We start from the raw sequence: 21,645 nt of genomic DNA, 5'->3' as shown, positions 1-21,645 counted from the left end.
GGAGCTCACAGATTCTAATTCCAGTAAGTGGGGGCACTGGGTGAGGTTTATTGCACTTGCAACAGAGTTTAAATAAGTCCTGGGTGTCTGGAGCCAAGGTGAGGGAAGGGGTGGGCAGAGAGAAGAGGGGGCAGCGTCAGTGCAGCTGGAAGGCAGAACCCAAATTCTGTAGGCCCAGGATTGGGCTCCCCTTTCCCTGGGGGACTGGGAGGGCCTGTGTCTGGCCAGGCTGAGGTTCCAGATCTGTTGCCATCATGGCCCCCTCAGGGTCCTGGGCAATTCCTGACTTCTTCCAAGTCAGGCGTGAGTTGGGCCTCCAGGACCCGTCTGGAGCAGGTCCAAATGTAGTCCTGGATCTGCTGGATTAGGTTACCAATGTCTGAGTCTGGGATCCAGATCAACCCCAGGCCCCAGGCTGGATCTGGCCCCATTTGAGTTCTGATTGCCCCTGGAGCTGGGTTCTGGGCCAGCGTCGATCCTTGTTTGGGATCTATCCTGAGCTGGTCCTGGGGCACCATCCATAGTTAGTGTTCCTTGTTGGCCCACCAGGGCGGGGGCTGTCCACAGCTGCCAGGTCTCTTTCCCTAAGTTCCAGGTTCTTAGCTGGAGGCTTCCTTTGGATCTCTGGCAAGGCTGAGGACAGATTTTTGCAGGCTAGAGCTGGATAGGAAGTCCTTGTGGCATGTCTGGCCCAAGAACTGGGAATGGATTCCCCAGTTATGGTTCCAAGTTGTTTTCAAGAAACTCTTTCCAAAACACAAAGGCTGCGGGGAGGCTGGGGCCTCTGTCCCTGGATCTGGGTTCCCCCATCCATGAAGAGGGCATGTGTAAACAAGGGTCCTTCACAGTGCATGGGGGGAGGGATCTCCCAGCTTCTTGCCCCCCTGGCTCTGGCCCTTCAAGTATGTCTCTGGGCTGGGGAGAGAAACTTCTCCCTGGCCCTCAGCACCTTTGGGAAGTGCCCAGTCCCCTCACTTTCAGTAGACTGAGGGTGGGGGAACTGGGTCTTCTGGATTGGGAGTCTGGGATCGAGAAGACTCAGGCATCAGAGGTGGCTGGAGGCTTGAGCTGAGCTTTTTCCATGGCGGTGCCATATGGGAGAGAGCGTTTGAAGAATCCGAGCTGATGAAGGGGAAAGGAGAGAGAGTTTAGGTATTCTGGCTCCCATTTCTCCCAGTTCTTATTTCAAGAGGGAATGAGGAGGATTCTAGTGCCTGCAACCTCTATATCCAGCAAAAGTGGCCTCTGAGTTCAGGCTAAGAATACCTATACTGGGTCCAGTGGGCCCAGAAGGGCTAAAATTGGGAGTGGTTTTGTACGGGAGTATCTTTTACCAGTGCCTTAAAAATGCCCCCAGTGAAGCCAGAAATGGCAAATAGGTTTGAGCGCAAGTGCCAAGGCTGATTGCTTAGTAGTGGCTGCCTCTTGAGAAAGATTTTCAGGGCACTTCTAGGATATGATCAATTAGTGATGGCTGCCATGGATTTTGGAGGAAATGACAGCATGAATGTCATGTATTTGCCATCTCTAGGTTACACTGATTTTGCAAATATAGACAAATTTATCTGGAGTCAAGAGGACTCTTTCTGAGCTAGGGGCTGCAGAATGAAGGGAGGGATCCTATAGGAAGGGTCAGAATGGGATGCATGCAGCGAGGACAGAGGTAGGGGCATATAGCTGGAGAATTGGTTGAGGGGTAGATACTTGGGACTATGCCAGGACAAGGGCAGAGCCTGATGAGAGGGTGGCCAAGTCATAGGCACGATGTGGCTGACCTTGTAGAGGATGTAGATGAGCAGACCTAGGAGCAGGAGGCCAAAGAGGATGGCTAGGATAATGATCCACAGTGGGACACCATGGCTGCCTTCTGCCTTAGTCCACTGCATGGCTGTGGCCACCTGGTGAGCAAGTTGGGTGAGGTTACTGAAAACCCAGAAAGTCTTTCTACCCTACACTTGGCCCCCACTTGTCATTGGATCTAGACCCACTCCCTCCTCTTATTTTGAGCTAACAACATTCTGAACTTAAAAATTTAAGTTCCTAAAATATGCAATATTGTCTCTTACTTTCGGGCCTTCACATCTGCTATTCACTCCCCCTAGAATATTCCTTTCCTGAATGGTTAGGCTGGTTAGTTCCTATTTATTCTTCAGGTCTCGGCTTGAACATCACTTCTTCCAGAAAGCCTTTCCTGACCCAGCATGACTGGGTTCAGGTGTTCCTATAATGTGTTTTCATAAATATTATGGCACTTGTCACACTATGTTGTTATTGCCCACTAGACTGTGAACTCTAGGAACAAAGATATCATGTTGATCTTGTTTACTACTGTATCCCTGACCCTTGCACAGCCCCTGGGACATAGTAGATGCTCAATAAATAGTTGTTACAATAACAAGGCCAACTCCCACCCATATCCCAGTCCTAGTTCCAGCACTCTGAGCCCTGTCTTCCTTGGCCCAGACTTCTGGCCCTGGACTCACCTGAAGTTTCTTTTTGGGCAGCTGCCGAGGCAGGATTCTGTAGGGCATCTTCAGGGCTTCATACACAGCTTCACATTGCAGGCTAAATGGCTGGTGCTCCCTCTGTGGGTGAGGGAAAGTTGGTCAGGGCAGCCCCTTTTGGGATCTAGAGGACATAGCGTTCTTCATGGTCTGGCTCAGGTTGTGATCTTTCCCTATTTTGGACTTATCTGCTCTTGAGTCTATCTTGGTGTATTATATGAGATAATAAATGTGTAATTGAATAATCCTAAACTACACAATGTATAATTAGATGATTATATGTTTAATGTAAAACCTTTTTTTCAATCATTAATGTGGGTTAACATCCAGAGCAATTCCTGGCCCATAGTGTGTGCTCAATAAATGACTGCTCTTTACTATTCCTACAAATGCTTGCCTCTATGGATTCATTTTCCATCTGTCTTTCTATCACTCTTTGCACACTGATCTCCCTTCAGCCCTTCCTGCTTTCATGAATGGGCCAGGAAAGAGAAGCTGTTGCTCCCAGTGTGGCCACCAGGTGGCGCCAAGGACACACAGCCTGGTCTAGACAAGGGTGAGGGAGGGGAGCTGGAGTGCCTGGGTCTCATTCACCAAAGGGGAAGTGGCTAGGGCAGTGGAGAAAGGGGAAGGTCAGTCTAGGTAGGCCCAGGGGTCAGGGCTGAGGTAAGGTTCCTTACCTGCAGAAAGGTCTTGGCCCAGACTCGGAAATGTAGTTGGAGACTTAGGCTCTCTTGTCGGTGCAGTGGCCCAAGCTCACAGCGCAGCCTGAAACACTCTGCCTCTGGGCATTTCTGGAAAGAAAGGGGAGACGAACCCGGGGTTCTGCCCTTCTGGTGGCTCTGACAACCCAAACAGGTACTCAATGCTTGGGCCCAGACCTCATCCCCAGGATGACTTACCAGGATCTGAGGTCCTGAGGAGGAAGGGCTCTGGCCCGGAGCTTCCCGTCTTTGAAGGTGATGCAGGGAACCCTCCGGATCCAACTGTAAGAGGAAGGAGACTGCTGCCATTCCTATCTCATTACAGTGTCCTAGTTGGCCCGCACCTGGGTTGCAATGCAGCTTCAAACTATTCTTTTATCTACCTCTTTATCGATCCAGCCAACTGTCCACTTCCTACGTGCAAGTAACTGGGCTCAGCAGTAAAATATGGACATGAATAAAACTTGGTTCTTGGAGTTTACATGGAAGAGATATGTACATAAATAATGAGGTCCTTGTTCCTGCCTTAGGGCCTTTGCACTGGCTCTTCCCTCCGTATGGAATCCGCCACCCCCCCCCCAATGCTCTTCCCGGAATGTTCACAGGTAACTCCACCCTTGTCGCTCCCACCTCAGTCCAGTCTCCCCACAGTATATTAACAGTGCACCTTCATCACTTTGCAATACCTGTTCATTTTTCTCTCTCTTTTTACTTTTTATTGTCTATCACCCTCCAGTAGAGTGTAAGCTTCATGAACATGGGGACTTTGTCAATTTTGTTTGGTGCAATATTTCCTGAGCTTAACAGTGTTCTGTACGGGCACTCATTTAATTAAATGGTAATGAGTAAATGAACTATAAAACAGGTATTGGGACCCAGAAGAACCAGTCTGAAGAAGGCTTCCCAGAGGAGGTGGCACAGAGCTGGGCCCTAGAGATATGCCAGGAAATGAAGGAAGGATATTTCAGGCAGAAAGACAGAAAGGCAGTGGATAAAAGTCTCCCCTCCCAGGGCTCTGAGGTGTCAGTGGGCTTTCTGACCCTATTCCAGTGGCCTCAGTCTTAGCCATAGGCACATCCTCATTGCCTCTTCCAGGTCCCCAGTGACCTTCCCCAGCCCCTCATCCTTGGTCCTCTGGGCCTGCTCCCTTGCCAGCATCCAGGGCTCTCACCTCCAGGTCCTGTGGGTTGAGGGAGTGACTAGCAGTGCAGTTGCTGAGTCCTGTAACCCTGGTCACATAGAGAAGCTGCTGATCTCCCAGAGCCTGGGGACAGCTGAGCTCCAGCATGCCCCGGCTAATGGAGCTGGGGCCCCGGTTGATGAGCTGAGGAGAGAAGAACACAATCATCAGGAGAAGGAAGGGGATGCTTCTGCCCCACCGAGACCCTAGATCACCATGGCCCCACTGCACCGCGCTGCGGGCTCCTATCTCAGCAGTGAAGGAGGTAACCAATGGGCAGAGACGAAATCCTCTCTAATCACTTTCTAAGTCACTCAACTCTCTCCTCTGGCTGTCTCTCCCAGAACCCTGCCCATGCCTTTGCCTATCACTCACCCCTTCCTCCTCTTCTTCCTCTCAGTCCCTCACTCTGGTCCCAGCCACCTGTCACTCATGCTAGCTCCTACTGTCCCATCATTCATTCCTGCCCTGCCCCTCCACTCCCTCTAGCCTGGACTCCTATCCCTCCTCACCTCATAGACGTGGTGGACAGCAGGGCCCACGTCCCCCTCCTCCTGAGGCTGGTCTTGGAGACGCCAGTCACTCACCGGGAACAGCACCGCTTCAGGCTTGGAGACACTAAGGAGGAGGGTGGTTTAGAGGCGCGTGGAAGGGACCCCACAGACATCCTTCCCTGGAAGCCTGTGTCCCCTCCCAGTAAAGGCCCCATTCTGCTCTGGCACTGACCCGTTAAGGGAGACCTGGGCCTGAGCCTCCACGGAGAGCCGGAAGTAAACCATGTCGCTTTGCGAGTTGTTGAGATTCTTGCTGTGGGATGGAGGCAAGACTGAGGTGGTGCCGGAGCCCAGCCAGGAGAGCTGTGCCGGGCCCTCCCTTCCGCCCCCGACTCAGCCCCAGCTCGGCCACTCCCACTGCCCACCTGAGGATCTGGAAGTCAAACTGGATGGTTTTCTTAGTGTCCCGGAGATGAGGGACTGTGAACCGAAGGCCACCCCAGAGCTGGGGGACAGGGAGGAAGGAAAAGGGGCTGTCAGACTGAGTGTTTACCTCATTCCCATCCTGGTCCTCCTTCCCTATCCCACAGCTATGCTCTCGAATGGCGGGGCATTGCCCGCAGGTCCTCTCTCCCTCCAGCCCCCTCCCCTCTGATGTCCCAAACTTACACTGGCTCCTGCCTTCATAGGGTTGCCCAGGTCACACACTAGCAGGCGGCTCTGGTTCACGGCAAAGTAGTCACAGCTCAGGCTGGAGAAGTTCTGGAGGTGGGGGGGGGTGCAGGTCAGGTTTTGGTGCCCTCTCCCGAGGGGTGTTCTCCCAACCCCCATTTGAGAGTCCCCTCTTACCCCTGGGTGTCTGACGAGTCCTGAGTACTCAGCCTCTGGAGGGGCCGTGACCCGAAGCTCAGCCTCATAAGCACCACCCTCACCCACATTCTGGGCATGGAAAGTTAGGTTCAGCGAGTTCTTGTCACCCAGGTACACATGGTTCTGATCCCTTCAGGGGGCACACAGGGTAAGGGACACTGGAGAATTCATCCTCACACCAGGACAATGGGCCGTAATAACAATAATACTACAGTAATAACAGACACCATTTACTGAGTTCCAACTCTATGGCAGGCAGTAGGCCAGATGCTTTATGTACATTACTGCATTTAATCCTTCCAGAAAGTCAGAGAAATAAATGCTATTATTATTCCTACTAAACAGATGAAGAGGTTGAAGCTTAGAGAAGTTCAGTAACTTCCCAAGGTCACGCAGTTAATATGTCCATCCTCTACTTTTCCAGATGCCAGGTGCATCTGGAACTGCCTGGCTTAATGTCAGACCCCACTTACCCAAACACTTCCAGCTGTAGGTCAGGCACACAGATGTTGTCTTCTCCACAGTCCAGCAAGATCTGAGCCTGGGGAGCAGGGCAGCCTTGAGAGGGGGAGTTTAGACCCATGCCTGGGCTGTAGGTTCTCCTTTCTCCAGGGCCCTAACTTCAGGTGTCCAGGCCTCTGTCCGCCCAGGCTCCTTCTCCCTACCCCATCCTCACCTTGTCCTCTATCCGGCTCTTGCTCTGGTAATGCAGGACTGGCCGGAGGCCATGGCTGTCCACAGGGGCTTGGGGGTCCAAGGAGAAGTTGAGAGCGATGTGAATTGGGGAGAGTTTGTCTCGGAATTCTGACTCATTCTGGGGCCAGGGGAGAGATTTCAGAGTTAGGAGACTCTGCGGACTTGACGGCCCTGCTCCTTCGCTTATTACATCTCCCTTTGTCCACTTAGGGCCTGATTATTGCTCCAGAGGCCTTGGTAGCCTGGTTCCCAGCCCCTGCGACAGAAGGGCCCCCTTTCTCAGCCACCGCAGGAGTCCCAAGCCCTTCACTGTAATCTCCCAGTCTCTTGCCCTAAATTCTGTGTGGCCACCCACCCTGACCAGTCCACACCCCGCCCTCAGGGCCATACCCTGAGGTAGATCTTCATCTCTCTGCATTCCTCCCGAGCCCCATTCTCGATGAGCAGGGTCTGGGTCAGGGATGCCTGTCTGGAGGCCAGGAACAGTGCCCGCCGAACCCCTCCCTTCTGCTTCTGCCAGTCCAGCTGAAGTTCCACCGTGAAGCCTGCAGCCAAGGACATACAAGGAGAATCTGCTGTCTATTTTCATCTATTCAGAGAGAAGACAGGTGTCCAGGTCCCCAGTCCCTTCATTCCCTGCCCCAGTGCCAGAGAGATCCAGGCAGTCTCCCTCACCAATGGAGTCAGGGACGTGTTTTCCAGAAGCATTGAGGCAGAAGCTGAGGTTGATGCTGGAGAAAGACCAAGAATAAAGCTGGTGAAGCCAACAGGAACAGGCACCTGTCCTCTACCTACCTCCCAGACTAGGACATCCCATTCCCCTTCCTAAGGCAGACCCGGTACCTCTGCCCACCCCCAGGCACAGACTGAGGTATCCCAGGCTCAGATCCCTGCCACCTCCTAGGCGCCCGCTCACCAGGCCACAGGGTTCCCCTCCAAGCTGCAGCTGCGCTCCTCCGGGTTGAACATGGCAGGGAAGATGGTGAGGGAGGCGCTGGCAGACACAATGGGGCGACCCCTGCCAAGAGTGGGTTTGGGGTAAAGAGGATGAAGACTGCAACCTGTGCACGGGACCCCGATGCCCAGGCCCCAGGATGCCAGTGTCGTCTGCACTGACTTTCCCAGTCAGAGCCCTACTGAGAGATTCCCAGTTCCCAGCTGTCTCGGCTGCCTCCCCCAACCCCTTGGAGTTCATACCTGTACACCACAGCCTTGTCCACACCAAAGGAGCCCACAATCAGATCTGCAGGAAGTCAAGAAACCACCCCTTACAGCAAGCCCAAATCAGGATCCTTTCCTCCTAATCCCTTCTAGTTTCCTGGCTCAAGGAGGCTGATGTGAGAAGACAGTGCCGTCTGGTGGCATTATGCCAGAACTGCACCCAGGAACTTAGGAAAGGTGCAGAAGAGGGGGTAGGGGTCAATGACCAGGGAAGTCTAAGGCAAAAGGGGCCTCAGGCACAACTTACCAGGGTATCCATTGCCGTCCAGGTCTCGGCCTCCACGAAGGGCAGAGCCAAAGAAGTCTGGGGTGTGGCTGGCTGCCCACAGCGGCCGCAGAACCTGGGAAGGCTTAGAGCCCAGCCCTCCTGGGCCCCCAGGGAATACAAACACTACTCCCTGCTGGGTCTCCCCTCCAAAGGGAGCCCCAATGGCCACATCTGCAAGACACAGAACACACACCAGTCAGCAGGCCAGGAATCCAGGAGTGCAAATCCGTACCAACAGACCCCAAGACCTAGGATCCTATTCTTTCCCATCTGTCAATCCCTATGTTCTAATCCCTTCAAACCTTAAGACCTAGACATTGGGATCAAAGTCTATACCCATCCCTGGGAAGTCATAGGGGTCTGGGTATGTTAGCTAACAGAGACCCACTCCCAAGCCCCCTCTGACTCAGGCCCCCGACTCGTCCTCAGCTCCCTGAGCCCAAGGTGCTTACCATTGTAGCCATCCTGGTCCAGGTCCCCCAGGGGGGTCAAGGAGCTGCCAAATCGGCCAAACTCATCATGGCCAGTGAGGGTAAGGGTGGGTGTGGGTTCTATGCCGGCCGGGTGCTGCAGGTAGACATAGACCCTGCCCACCTCCTGAGGCCGCCCATCAGCTGTCCGCTCCATGAGCAGCGGTGCCCCCACCAGCAAGTCATCCAGCCTGAGGGGGAGGGCAAACCCAGGTATCCAGACCCCCTGTCTTGCCAGCCCTCCCGCAGTCCTAGTGATAGAAACCCCAGGCATCCTGGGTCCCAGGCTCCCTCCCACCAAGTCAGAAGATCTGACGTCTCTGATCTTTAGCTCTCGGCTCTCTCCTTGTCCTTGAGCAAGGGAAAGGTAGGCATAAGTGAGAATCCAGAGAAAAAGCCCTGGAGAAACCCTCCTTGCATTTTCTGTCCCATTCACATTCTTCCCTCCTGGATCCGGGAGGGACATCACGGTGTGCCCCTTTCCCAGTGCTCACCCGTCCCCGTTGATGTCTGTGGCAGCCACTGCATAGCCAAAGTAGGAAGCCATCTGGGGAGGAAAAAGGGGCAGCACTGGGTCAGGACAGAGGGGTCCACAAACAGGACCAGCAGGGGCTGCCAGGGGGAGTTCAGAGACTTCAGGGAGGTTGGGAACTTGGGCTGGTGTGACTGGGTCAGGGCAGGGGTCTGGTTGGCAGAGGGCCAAGCTGGGCTGTCCTTACCTGTTCCCCTGAGAAGTTGTAGAGGGATCGGATGTCTGAGCCATTGAGGATGGTGACCTGGGGGATGAAGAGGTAGGTCCTTTGGTCCTGGACTCCCAGACCACCCTATGGTTGGAGGACTGAGGGGTACAGGACACTCAGGGGCAGGCATTCCTTGGAGACACAGACCTTGTGTCCCTGACTCCCTCCTGAGCTTTCCCTCACATTCCCATCTCTGTGCTAGGTAGCTCCCCCCCCACTTCACTGTTTTTCTCCACATCACTTATTGACTACTGACAGATTTCATATTTGTCTGTTGTCCATCTCGACCACTAGAATGTAAGATCGATGGGGGCAGGAGCCTAATGTAGTGCCTGGTGAGCGGCAGGCACCCAGTAATTACGACTGAATACACTGGGGCCTCACACCCATCATGTTCAAAACCTGAGTCATCCTTCATCCTTCAGTTCCCCGAAACCACAAACACTCTTATCTCCCCCTTAGCAACAGGGGATTCAAGTCTCTTGAATCTTTGTTCGCTTCCCAACTTTAGCTGCTGTGACTCTGATGTGAGCCCTCTCCCAGGACTGCTAGACAGCTGCTTCCACAGTGTCCCTGTCTCAGGTGCGCCCTTTCCTGAAGGCACCCTTCCCCCCACCCACCGCAGCCAGACTGACTGATTGTCCTAGAGTGGATCTAGGACGGTGACCTCTGGCTTGGAAATCCACGGTGGTTCCCTGGAGGCACTGCCCAAAGTCTCAACTTCTTGGCTGGTCCTCCAAAGCTCTAAAGTATCTGGCTTTAACTATCTGTTCTTGCTCAACCTTTCTTTTATTCTCCTCATCCTCAATGAACCCACAAGTCTATTAAATTGGGCTGAAATTTTTTTCTTTTCTTCCATCTCTTTCATGCTGCTGCCTAGGATGCCCTCCTGCCTCATCTTCGCTGATCCTTCATAGAACCTTCTCTGATCTGTCCTCTCCCTAGAAAGGAGGTTATTACTTCCCCTAAACTGCTGTAACACCTAATCCTCTCCTCTCTTCTCCTTGTCTCGTCCCTTCCTTTCTTTTCCCTTCCCTTCCCTTCCCTCCTTCCTTCCTTTCTTGACAGGGTCTTGCTCCATTGCCCAGGCTGGAGTGCAGTGGCGTGATCATAGCTCACTGTAGCTTTGAACTCCTGGGCTTAAGCGATCCTTTCGCCTCAGCCTCCTGAGTAGCTGGGACTACCAGCATGTGCCACCGTGCCTGGTTAATTTTTTTATTTTTTGTGGAGATGGTGTCTCGCTATGTTGTCCAGGCTATTCTCAAATTCCTGGCCTCAAGCAATCCTCCCACCCTCGGCCTCCCAAAGTGCTGGGATTATAGTAGGGCTGCACCCAGCCCTACTTTTCTGAAATTTATCAAAGTACAGAAAGAATGCTGGTTTTGGAACAAGATAGACCTGATTTAAGTCTGTATCCAGCTATTTACTAACTGGGTGATCTTAAGCAACTTACTTGGTTTCTTAGAACCTCAGTTTTCTCATATGTAAAATGTGAATGGTAACATCTACCCCATAGACTTGTTGTGAAGAATAGAAATCATGAACAGACAGTGCCCGATGTATTGAGGGGCTTATGAATAGTGGCTTCACCTTAGGTTATAACTGTATGTGTGTCTTATCTTACATACTTGATTGGAAGCATCTTATGAGATGGGATATGATGTCTTACTCATCTTCTTAGCTTTTACCTTGCCTTAATAAATGTTGTTAATTGAATGAACTCCTATGGCCCTCTTACCCGTATCTTTTTAAAGCACTTGTCATGGTCTAATAATAGCAGCTACCAGTCGTACACTGCCTAACAATTCACTAAGTACTTTCACATGCATTTTCTCATTTCACCTTACAAGAGCTTTGTGAGGTCAGAACTATTATTATTCCATTATACAGAGAAGAATGAGGCTTAGAGAGGTGAAGCAGGAAGCAGGGTATGAATAAAGTACAGAATGACGCAGCCAGAGTAAGGGCCAGAACTTGCACCCAGTTCTGACGCCAGAGCCTGTGTTCATAGCCACTTTTCAAGCCCTCACAAACTGCCGTGCATGGCTCTCTGTGATTAGCCAGGGGGAGAGAGGAAGTGAGAAGTCAGGCTGGGTCTTACATAGCCATAGGTGAGGTTCCCTTTGGGTACACCAGCAACAAAGTCTGCAAAGAGAAGAGGAAGTTTTAGGTTAAAGGTGGGGAAAGGGAAGCAGACAGGAATGGTGAGTGTCCAAGTTCATGGGCCCCCAGGTCCTGGGTCTCTATCTGCCTCCCTTCCTTGGCCCCAGCCTGGGGACACACTCACCTTCCGTGTCATCACCACTGAATTCACCCACAGCCACAGAGTATCCTGCGGGAAAAGGTGAATAGATGTTACTGTTCCTGCTTTGGGGACTCCTCTGCCCCAGCCTATCCCCCAATCCCTTCCCTACACTGCCTGGGCCTTCATAGCCATCATGCACATGACAAGTATGGCAGGGGGTTGGGGATGCCCGAGTGGGAGAGGGGAGGCAAGGAGGTGAGTGGGGATAGGAGCACGTGAGGGTCTCCCCTGCCGTGCCCTCTCCACTTGCCTGCTTACCTAGGTAGCTGTCATCGTAGATGGAGCTGGCCTGGCGAGTCTGCAGCTGCCCCGGAACGAGGTTGATCAAGTACTCGGGGTAATAGGATTCTGCAATCTGCTCCTGAGTGGCGGACAGGATCTGGCCTGGGGCAGAGGATGAGGAGGGGATGGATGGAGGATGAGGTGGAAGAGGGGGCTCTGGGGGCTGACTGGGTATGATTTTAGAAGTCTGGTTGAAGGAAGGGAAGCATGGGAAGGGGGCAGAACAGGATATGTAAGTCTCAAGAAAGGAAGAGGAGAATTGGGAGAAGGGCAAGAAGGCAGAGGAGAAAAGTACTGGGAGTAGGGATGGGAGGCTGTGTGCCAGAGAGCTAAAGGAGGGCAGAAGAAGGACTTACCTTGCCAGAAATAGCTCCCCGGCCCACCTAGGACCACACGGCCAGTCTGTGGGTAAAAGGAGGGGAGTCCAACATCTGGTCCCGATCCCTCTGTGTCCACCACCCACAGCCCCTCCCCTCACTGATCACCGTCTCACCTTGGTGAACTCGGCACTGAAGCCTCCTTGGCAGTAGCCCTGTCCTGCTGCCCAGCTGAAATCTGTAAGGGGAAGGAGGTGAGGGAGGGAACCAGAGAAAGGGCCTCCCTGGACCAGACAGTGAGCATAAAGGCTAATGGCCCACGGGGGGCTGTGGAGAGTCAACCCTGAGTATATGACACACTCACATGGAGAGGGCAGATGTGGGGCACAGACCCCCTGTTGCCCCTACCTGAGCGGCAAGGTGCATATTCCAGAATTCGGGTGAAGTTGTCTGTGGAGAGGTAGCAGGTGCCCACGGGGTCGCTCAGTGGCTCCTTCTCTGTGCGCCAGCTGTATAATGGAGCACATGCCTGGGAGGGCCCGAGAGGAGGGGGCTTCAGGTTTAGTCTAATAAGGCCCCTCTTCCGTCCCTCCAGGCCTGGCCCTACCTAACCACTACCCATCCCCTAGCCACCACGCCACCGAGTCCGCTGGTTCCTCACCAAGATGGAGGAGCCATGGGCTCGAACTGTCGCCCCGAACCACTGCAAGGACTTGTACTCCACAGGCTCCTCTCCCTCTGAGCTGGACAGTGAGGACTCCAGGAACCGAGAGCCTTGGGGAAATGAGAAGAGGGAGTCTTGCTGGGCCATGGCCACTTGAGCTCTAGACCAAGCCCCACTCTCAGCCTGGGGATGCCCACGAAACACTTCCAAGCCCTGAGCCCCCATGACTCACTGGGAGAGGACAGTGGGGATTCTGCTTTGTGTCGCCTGACTCACCGCTCCCTACACATGCACGTGCACAGGCACACGGAACCTGGGCTTTCTGGAGTTGCCCGCCCCTGGTTTCCCCTGCTTTCTCATCCGGCTGAGGCAAGGATGCCCACAGTGAGGTGGGGGCAGGAGGGTGGAGGCGAAGAGCGGCTATTTCCCAAGAGGGCAACCCTTTGGCTGTACTTCTTTGTACCTGGGCTGTGTCTGACAGCATCTCGTTCCATCTCCTTTCTTGACCTTTCTCTCTCTGTGTCTTTTTCCGAGCCCTCTATATGACAGCCTCTCTTATTCCTCTCTCATCTTCCACGCTTTATCAGTCTGTTTCACGATCCTTACCCCCCACTCCACTCCACTGTCTCCACCGTTTTATGCTCTCCTCCTTTTGTCCTCTCACCTGAGTCTTTATCTGGGGAGGCAGACTGCCCAGCTCAGGTCCTTGCTCCACCATTTACTAGCTGTGTGACCTTGGACAAGTTTCTTAACTTCTGTTTCCTCGCTTATAAAATGGGGATAATAATACCTTGTACAGTTGTTGAAAGGATTAAGTGGGCTAATATATGTCAAGTGCTCACAACACTTAAAGTGCCTGGCCTAGAGCAAGTGCTCTTTAAGTGATAGCTGTCGGTCTCTCTCCCTGCATCCATGTCTGCCTCTACTCCAGACCTTGAGCTCCTTGAGGGCAGTGGCTTAATCACCTTTCAATCCCTGCAGCACCAGCACGGTGCCTGCCATGCACGATCACTTAGTCAGTACTTAGTTAAAGGAACTGAATAGTCTGCTACTCTCCCTGTCTTTGTCTGTGTTATGGCCCTGGCCTCCCTGAGTCGTGGGTGATTCAGGGGAAATGAGAGCCACATGTTTCTGAATCACGCCCGCCCTCCTTGGGCTGGGCTGGACTGGGAACGTGGAGTGAGTGCCATGGGGAGCCACAGTGCGAAGCTGGCGCTGGGAGGGCACTTGGCCACCGTACAGGGCAGACTCCACCCCTTGCTCTAGGCCCCACCCAGGCCCGCCCCCAAGCTGCAGTCCCCCCTCCCCCAGTCCCTCCCTGAATTTCATTGGCCTACCTTTGCTGTCAAATTCGATGGGGGTGCACTGTGTGGGGCTTGAGCCCCAGGGACAGAGGTAGACAGCACCACCCTGCAGCACTCCTGGCTGGCTGGTGTTAGCCTTGGGCGCTCCCACCAGCACGCTGACCCTGTGAAGGGGAAAGGAGTTCAGGGTGGCTCCTAGCTCTTCATCAGTCTCTGGAAGCAGGAAGGACCCAGGCCGCTAGGCCAGGGCTGGCTAAGGGTGGGGTAGATGCCCCCTGGGTTGTATTTATATCTCAGAAGATGCCACAGATGCCAGAGGCACAGGCTGGAGTCAGGCGGTCCCCATGTGCCGCTGTCACTAACACAACTCTCCCCTCCTCCCACCACTCTATCTCCTCTCTTACCTTTCCCTGGTACTAAAGAGAGGAGGAACCAGAGTCAGTTCCTGGAAGGGGAAGAGGGCCCGAGAGCCTGGACTCCAGCTTCTCCATCTCCTCTATGTACCTGCCAAGATTAGATGTGCAGCCCCTGGAACTTCAGGTCCTTTGGAGCCTCAGGGTCCTCTCACCTAGCCCATACCCTCTCGTTCAAGCTAAATCCCTTCCCTGGGCCAAGACCCAGGCATCCGGCTGCCCAGCCGCTCAGCCTTGGGAGGTGTAGGAGGAAAATGTGAGTCTTGGAAATCAGGCAGCAGAGGTGGAGAGAGAAGCTGGAGGACAGTGAAAACAGATTGTTCCCATGGGCTTGGGCCTGCCCTCACCCTAGGCCCTGGCCCGGACCTCCCTTTCCCGGCTGGGTCTCTGTCTCAGCCCTTGAATCCCTTTCCCATATACCATCCCCAGCAGACTGAATTCAGAGCCTGATCTACTGGGGTCCTAGTTCAGGACACAGTGCCTCAGTTTCCCCTGAAATGAGGAGAAGGTTGCCTCTTCTGGGGTGTCCTGTGTAATGGGGTGGTCATAGCTAAGGGCCTGGGCAATCTGCCTGCCATCAGCTCTGCCTCTTCCACCCCTGGGTTCCTTGCCTCCAAGGCTCCACACAGCTCTTGGCTCCCTTGGCTTTCCCCTCCAGGGTCTCCCGCCAGGACTGCATCTGGCAGCCTGGGCGATTCAACCTGGCCCCTGGGCCAATGTCCCTGCCAGTTTTGGCCTCTGCTCTCCTGCTTTCCTCCTGCGGCATTGCTTCTCTGTCCCTCTGCCCCATCACTGCTTGTTCACTTGGTTTTGGTTTTGGGGTGTTTTTTCTCTTTCTCTCTTTATCTCAGATCTTAGGTTTCTTTATCTCTGTTGGTTTCTGTCCCCTTTCAGCTTTCAACTCTCCCAATACCTACCCCTTCCCTGATACATGAATACCTTCCTCCGCCTTTCTTTCTTTCTTTTTTGTTTTTGGAGATAGGGTCTCACTTTGTTGCCTGGGCATGAGGGTAGTGGCATGATCATAGCTCACTACAACCTCCAACTCCTGGGCTCAAGTGACCCTCCTGCCTCAGCCTCCTGAGTAGCTGGGACTACAGGCACACACCACCATGCCTGGCTAATTTTTCTATTTTTTGTAGAGATGGGGTTTTGCTACGTTGCTCAGGCTGGTCTTGAACTCCTGACCTCAAGTGATCCTCCTGCCTTGGACTCCCAAAGTGCTATAGGCGTGAGCCACTGGGCCTGGCCACCTCAGCCTTTCTTATTAGGAAAGAAGTCCCAAGTGGGGGATTATGGTATCGGTCACAAAAGCTGGGGATGTCTTCCAAGAAGACCAGGTATATTGAGTTGCAGAGGGGTAGGGTCCAGGAGGAATGGGGGATGGACACAACAGAGAGAGCAGGACCAAGGGGAATGAAGTAGGGAATGAGGAAATCTATGAGGGCCAGAAGATGGGAATGAAGGAAAGAGAAGCCAGGGTCCAGAGGAATAGGAGGGAGGAGGCAGAAGAGGGAGAGTTCCTGAAGTTATGGGGGATGGGGAGGGGAGGTGCCAGCTTCGGTTACCCTGGGGACAGGAAATGTTTACTGCCTGTAGCTTCCTGTCTGTTTCCAACCTCTCACTTCTCCATTTGTCTCCCACCCTACATCCCCCAACCCCCTGCCAGGCCCTGCCCTTCTCACATAGGCATTACATACAGCTGGGGGGGGGGTGAGGTTGGTGATGGTAAGAGACTGCTTTGCCCCAGGGCTGGTATACCACTGTCTTAGCAGGAGCAGTGTCCAGAGAACTTGGTTGCTGCCTTCAGGCTCCAGAAAGCAGAAAGGGCCACCAACTGAACCAGGCCAGAGAAGCTGTGGTACAGAAGCAGTGAAAGGAGCACTGGACCAGGAGCCAGGAGTTCTGGTTCAGGTGCTAACTCAGTGTGGACTTGGGCAGTACCCTTTCCCTCTTTCTCTGGGTGAAAAGGTTATCTCAAAGTCTCCTGGCCGCCTCAGCCCCGGGCCCTGCTCTTGGAGAGGAGCTGAGCCTGAGACTCCTGGGATGGCCTGAGGAAGTAGCCTGGAGTCTAGCAGGGTTGGAAGGTGAGAGAGGGCTTACAAAGCTTGTAAAGTCCACAGGCCCATGGGCCATGGGCACATCCATTCTAGCTGTGTGAAAGTTTAGGTTACCTGTAATGCAGGCAAGTGACACAGATACATACCTCTTCCCCCTGCCCTGCCCCCCAACTACACATGGCTTATACCTGAAGATTCAGCAGGGCTTCGATTCCAGCAACCCCAAGTTAATCTAATAAATACTGCTCCCCCTACATGCCAAGTGAGGTGCCTGGTGCCAGGGATGGCATGTAAGCTAGTTTGTCCTTATTCTCCCACTCCTAGTTCTTGCTTCTTAAATCCTGCAGCAGTTGGGCCCTCTCAGGGTCCAAGAAGGTAACAGTGGAGGGTCCTTGGGCTTTTTGCAGTATTTTAGAAAGCCAAACAGAAATCATGCATTTGTTAGATAAGGTGGGCCAGGCTAATTTATACTTAAAGTGTATTTGCTTTTGGCTGGAATTGTATCAACCCATGTGGGGAACCTGGTTATCTCAGGCTGGTCAGAAGCTCTGACTGACAGCTATAGATGTTTCTGGTTAATAAAAAATGAGAAAAGGAATTAATTATTCCTTACTAAATGCAGTTTGGCAGGTAAGCTCTTCCAAAATAGAGTCCAAGGGAAGAAATAATTGCTATAATTTATTTCGAAGCCTCAGAACCCTGACATTCTAGAGTTGGTCCTTGGAGACAGACTCCTACAGCTGGAAGGCACCGTAGAGAGCATCCACTGGTTTTTTTTTTTTTTTTTTTTTTTTTTTTTTTTTGAGACAGAGTGTCACTTTGTTGCCCGGGCTAGAGTGAGTGCCGTGGCATCAGCCTAGCTCACAGCAACCTCAGACTCCTGGGCTTAAGCGATCCTACTGCCTCAGCCTCCCTAGTAGCTGGGACTACAGGCATGAGCCACCATGCCCGGCTAATTTTTTTGTATATATATTTTTTAGTTGGCCAGATAATTTCTTTCTATTTTTAGTAGAGACGGGGTCTCACTCTTGCTCAGGCTGGTCTCGAACTCCTGACCTCGAGCGATCCACCCGCCTCGGCCTCCCAGAGCTAGGATTACAGGCGTGAGCCACCGCGCCCGGCCTCATCCACTGGTTTTAAGACTTTATTGTAGATGCCTCGGGGTGCCACATGGAATAAGGGGAAAAGTTCAAAACTGCTTATCTAGTCCCATGTCCTTATTTTACAGACGGAAAACTAAGTCCCAGAGAAGTTAAGTAATGTGTCCGAGGTCACTCAGAATCCTTCCCAGCATAAGAACCAGAAGCCAGGAATCCTGATTCCTAGGCCAGCATTCTGACCTACCCCATTGTCAATTTATCCCCTCCTTTCCTCTCCACTATCTGCCCCGCCAGGCTTCTGATTAACCAAGTCCCTGTTCAATACTCGGTTACTGTTTGACTCCCTTGGCCTGGCAAGCTCGGGGGTGGAGAGGAGCAAGTGATCAGGGCCAGCCTTTGCAGGACAGGCCAGAGGAGGACACCTGGTTGTGGGTCCTCCAGTGTGTTCACAAGGGATGTGCCTGCTTGCCTGAGGAGGAAGAGCTGCTTCCACTTGTGGCAGCTGCAGAAGGGAATAAGGAGCTGAGCGGAGACTGGACCACCTTTCAAGCTTTCAAGTGTCCTGGGCCAATCACTTCCCCTCTTCAAGCTTTGGATTCTCTACTCATAAAATGATGGGTTTCCTTTGAATGGTCCCTAGACTAACTTCTAGTTCTAAATTTCTATGACTCCTGAAGCCTCAGTTTTTGTACATCTACAAATGGGGCAATAATGCTTCCTCTGCTTAACACAAGCAATCTGTAGCAATCCAATGAAAAAATTGATGAGACAGCGCTAAAGAAATGTGAGAGACTATTGTTACTATCACTGTTAAAAGCAAGTAAGAAACGGGGCTATACTTAAACAAAGAACTAGGTGGTCGCCAGGGAGGAGAGAACCAGAAACAGAAACAGCTACCCCATAAAATTCATACACCTCCCATGTATTGATCACCCTCTGTGGACTGAGTGCCTTTTATGCATATTTTCTCATTAAGGCCTCAGAACATCCCTGTAAGTTAGGTGTCTGATATTCATAGGAAGACCAGGCTCCAAGCATGTAAGTACCTTGCCCCAGGTCACAGGAAGAACTAGTGAGCAGTGGGGCTAGCACCTAGCTCTGGGTGACTTAAAGCTTTGCTCCTTCCTACCATGTAACCTCTTTGGTGCTGACCTTGTCCTTTGATGCTGTTTTAGTGTTCCCTAAGAGAGGGGATGCAGGAAAGAACAAGAGCACTGGGGCCTTCTCTCTCTGGCAACAGCCCTAGGTGAGGTGCTGTTCATTCCATGTTGGGAGGAGGGGGGTGAAGGCCTAGTTGTGGTGGAAGGGAGGTCATTGGGGAGGCAGAATGTTTGGAGTCCTATTCTAGAAGGGTATTGTAAAAAGAAAATGAGAGGGGAGGAATGCAAGTTGGACACCTGGGTTCTCTTGGGAGGGGAGATGAGCAGAAGGGGAGGGGAAAGGATGAGAAAGCTGGGTCCTGTTTTAGAAGAGGGCTTTAGGGACTGTAGGATCAGGCCAGGGGCCAGAGAGACACCTAGGGGACCAGGAGTATGTGAAAGCCCAGATGTTTTAGAGTACTTTAAAAGGGAAATAACACTCTTGTTTAGGGGAGGGGGGAGTAAGGGGAAGGTTAACTTCGAGACAACTAGATACCTTGATCTGGGGGAGGAGACCCCATTCCCTCCCTCCCTCCCTCCTCTCTATTCCATTAGGGTCATGGTAAGAAGTTTGAGGGGGCCTGGGGGAGACCAGGCCTGGCAGAGGCTCCAGTCAGGGGTGATGCAATGGGGTTTGGGCAAAAGGCCAGAGGGGGTGGGGTGGGGGTTGGGTGGGGACCTTGAATAGCCCAGAACCAACAGCTGGGGCCTAACCATCTTTCTTTTTTCCCATCCCCAAGTCCTCCAGACAAAGGAGAAATCTGCCTCTCTATATTAGCTAGATTAACCCTTTTTCTCCAAAAATTAAAGAAATCAGGTAGGGATCAGTTAACCGTATCATGTGTAAAAACAGGTCACTTCTGACAGAGTTCCTATCAAACCAGGAGATCCTGGGTTAGATACGGGGTTTGATACTGGGCGGGGCGGTGGGGGTAGGGTGGTAGTGGTGAGCAGAGCGGGGCTCAGAGCTCAGAGATGGAGGAGGAAGAGGCTTACTCCAGTCACTGTGGAGGATGAGGAATCTGGCATCTGGGGGTCCCTGTCCCAGTCCAGGAGCAGTCACTTTCCTCTCTTCCTTCCCAATTCCCCCCCCCACACCCATTTAAACAAACACCCTTGTTCTAATGTTTCTGCTCTAACTCCGGGTTCCTCAAGCCTGTGAGCACCCCAATTTCTAGGCACTCAGGATCTGGGTCCGCTTGTCACTCTGCTAAGTTGGGAATAAGGGTCCTCCTTGGAGACTTCCAAGATTCTGAGTCCTTCGTTCTGAAGCTTTTGGGCCCAGCAAGCCAGCGTCTCCCCAGCTTCCCACCCCAGCCCTAGAAGTCATGGTCTCAGTTCAGCTCCAGCCGACAAGCTACAGGAAATCAGCTTTTCTCTTCCTCCCAACAGCTAGAGGAAGAGGGAAACCGCCCACCCCCCTTCACGCGCTCACACACACCCCTCCCGACACATCCGAGCACCGCCCTTGGCTGAGCCTGCCCCCAGCCCCAGCGGCCCCGGCGCCAGGGTCCCAGCGCTCTCCCCAACTCCTCGGATCCCCGCGCCTGAACACAGATTGGGGTGGGGGGAGGAGTAGGAGACAGAGAAAGGGGAGGGAGCCGCCGTCCCCTTCCCCAGTTTGAGTTGAGGGGGGAGGGGAGGATGAGGCTGGCCCCCATTTAACCTTCCGACCCCCTCAGTCTCTGACTCCCCTCTTACTACACATGGCTCGTTCTGCATCGGCCCGTTCTCTCTCGGCACAATGGTCCCCGCGGATCCCAAGCAGTGTCCCCAAAAGCTCTTCCCGGCGTCTCTCCGCCCCCACCCTTCTCAGGTCCCAGCAGCCCACAGACCTCAGCGGGAGACCCTCAGCTCTCCATTCGCTCGCTCTCCTCTTCTCCCTTGGCCCTGAGACCCCTGCCTAGACTTCTCCAGCTTTCAGCTGCATGTCTTCTCCCCACCCGACACGTCTCCCCATTGATCTCGCTCAAGCTCCAGGCCCCTCTCCGTTCTCGCCACGGTCCCCTAACCACTCCAGCGCAGGCCCCCAACTCCAGCCCTAGTGCTTCCAAACTCCGCCCTCAAACTCAAGCCCGGGTCCCCTCCGGACTCCAGCCGCGTCTCCAGGCGGACCCCCACCCCCATCCTGTGGCCGACCCTTCTCGCTCACCCGTCTGTGAGAGGCCGGTAAAACTCCACCGCGAAGCCGAAGAAGGAGCCTGGGGGCCCGGAGAGCACCGCCGGGGCCTCCGTGTCTAAGTTGAAGCCCCCGACCCTGGGTGGCGGCGGCAGCAGCAGCAGCAGCAGCAGCGGCGGCAGCGGGGGTCGGCGCCGGGGGCCCCGGCGCAGCCGCACGGCGTGGAGAGGGGACCCTGGCGTCCGGCTCCCCATAGCGCCCGCTCTTCCCTGTCCTGGGGCCACCGACCCGGAGCCGCTTCCTAAACCTCCCAGAGGCGAATGACTCAACGCGGGGAGGAGTTTGCCAAACTCCCGGCTGAGCCCTCCCCCGGCCTGCCGAGGGGGCTGGCGGGGGGGCATTCCTGGGTCCCGGACCGCTGAGCCCGCGCCCCCCACCCCGAAGGGGCGTGGGGGGGCCGCACCTCTCCACCCCCGTTTCCCCAGCCCCAGCTGGAGACCGGTTGTCTGGACTGGGTCAGACTGGGCGGGTTTGGGCTCTTCCCCCTCCTCTCTGCTTCCCCCTCCTTCCTCTCCCCTCCTTTCCAGATGTACAACGTAAACGCTCGGAAAAGGAGTCGGAAAAAGAGAGCGGAGAATTTCCTAATGAGGAAAGGAATCACCTCTGGTGGGTGGAGGGAGCCTGTATATGTGTGTGGGGTCTCCCTCACTGCTTCAGGGAGGAGACTTTGGGGTCTAAAGAGACAGGAGACTCCTTTGGCATTTGGCCAACTGGGATTCCCCCTTGCCTTCTGGG

General features: G+C 53.7%; 1 protein-coding gene across 1 annotated transcript; it reads right to left on the bottom strand.

The window, feature by feature from the left end:
- Positions 1–28: 28 nt before the first annotated feature.
- ITGA5 (integrin subunit alpha 5) lies at positions 29–21,376 on the bottom strand. The gene is made up of 30 exons (XM_045553737.1): positions 20,884–21,376; positions 14,053–14,183; positions 12,713–12,825; positions 12,460–12,580; positions 12,228–12,289; positions 12,091–12,136; positions 11,711–11,836; positions 11,435–11,479; positions 11,249–11,292; positions 9,127–9,183; positions 8,902–8,954; positions 8,390–8,598; positions 7,917–8,108; positions 7,646–7,691; positions 7,365–7,466; positions 7,124–7,179; positions 6,839–6,993; positions 6,429–6,566; positions 6,226–6,293; positions 5,732–5,882; positions 5,552–5,644; positions 5,308–5,387; positions 5,115–5,195; positions 4,901–5,006; positions 4,380–4,532; positions 3,407–3,490; positions 3,185–3,298; positions 2,484–2,585; positions 1,776–1,898; positions 29–1,122 (listed from the first exon to the last, which is right to left on the bottom strand). The coding sequence occupies exons 1-30, from the start codon at positions 21,249–21,251 to the stop codon at positions 1,039–1,041; spliced, it is 3,303 nt and encodes a 1,100-aa protein (XP_045409693.1). The 5' UTR covers positions 21,252–21,376; the 3' UTR covers positions 29–1,038.
- Between the last annotated feature and the right edge of the window lie 269 nt (positions 21,377–21,645).

Source organism: Lemur catta, chromosome 6, assembly GCF_020740605.2.
Source record: "Lemur catta isolate mLemCat1 chromosome 6, mLemCat1.pri, whole genome shotgun sequence".
Classification (NCBI taxonomy): domain Eukaryota; kingdom Metazoa; phylum Chordata; class Mammalia; order Primates; family Lemuridae; genus Lemur; species Lemur catta.
Note: the sequence above shows the minus strand (reverse complement) of the source record. Positions and strands in the feature narration are given on the sequence as shown.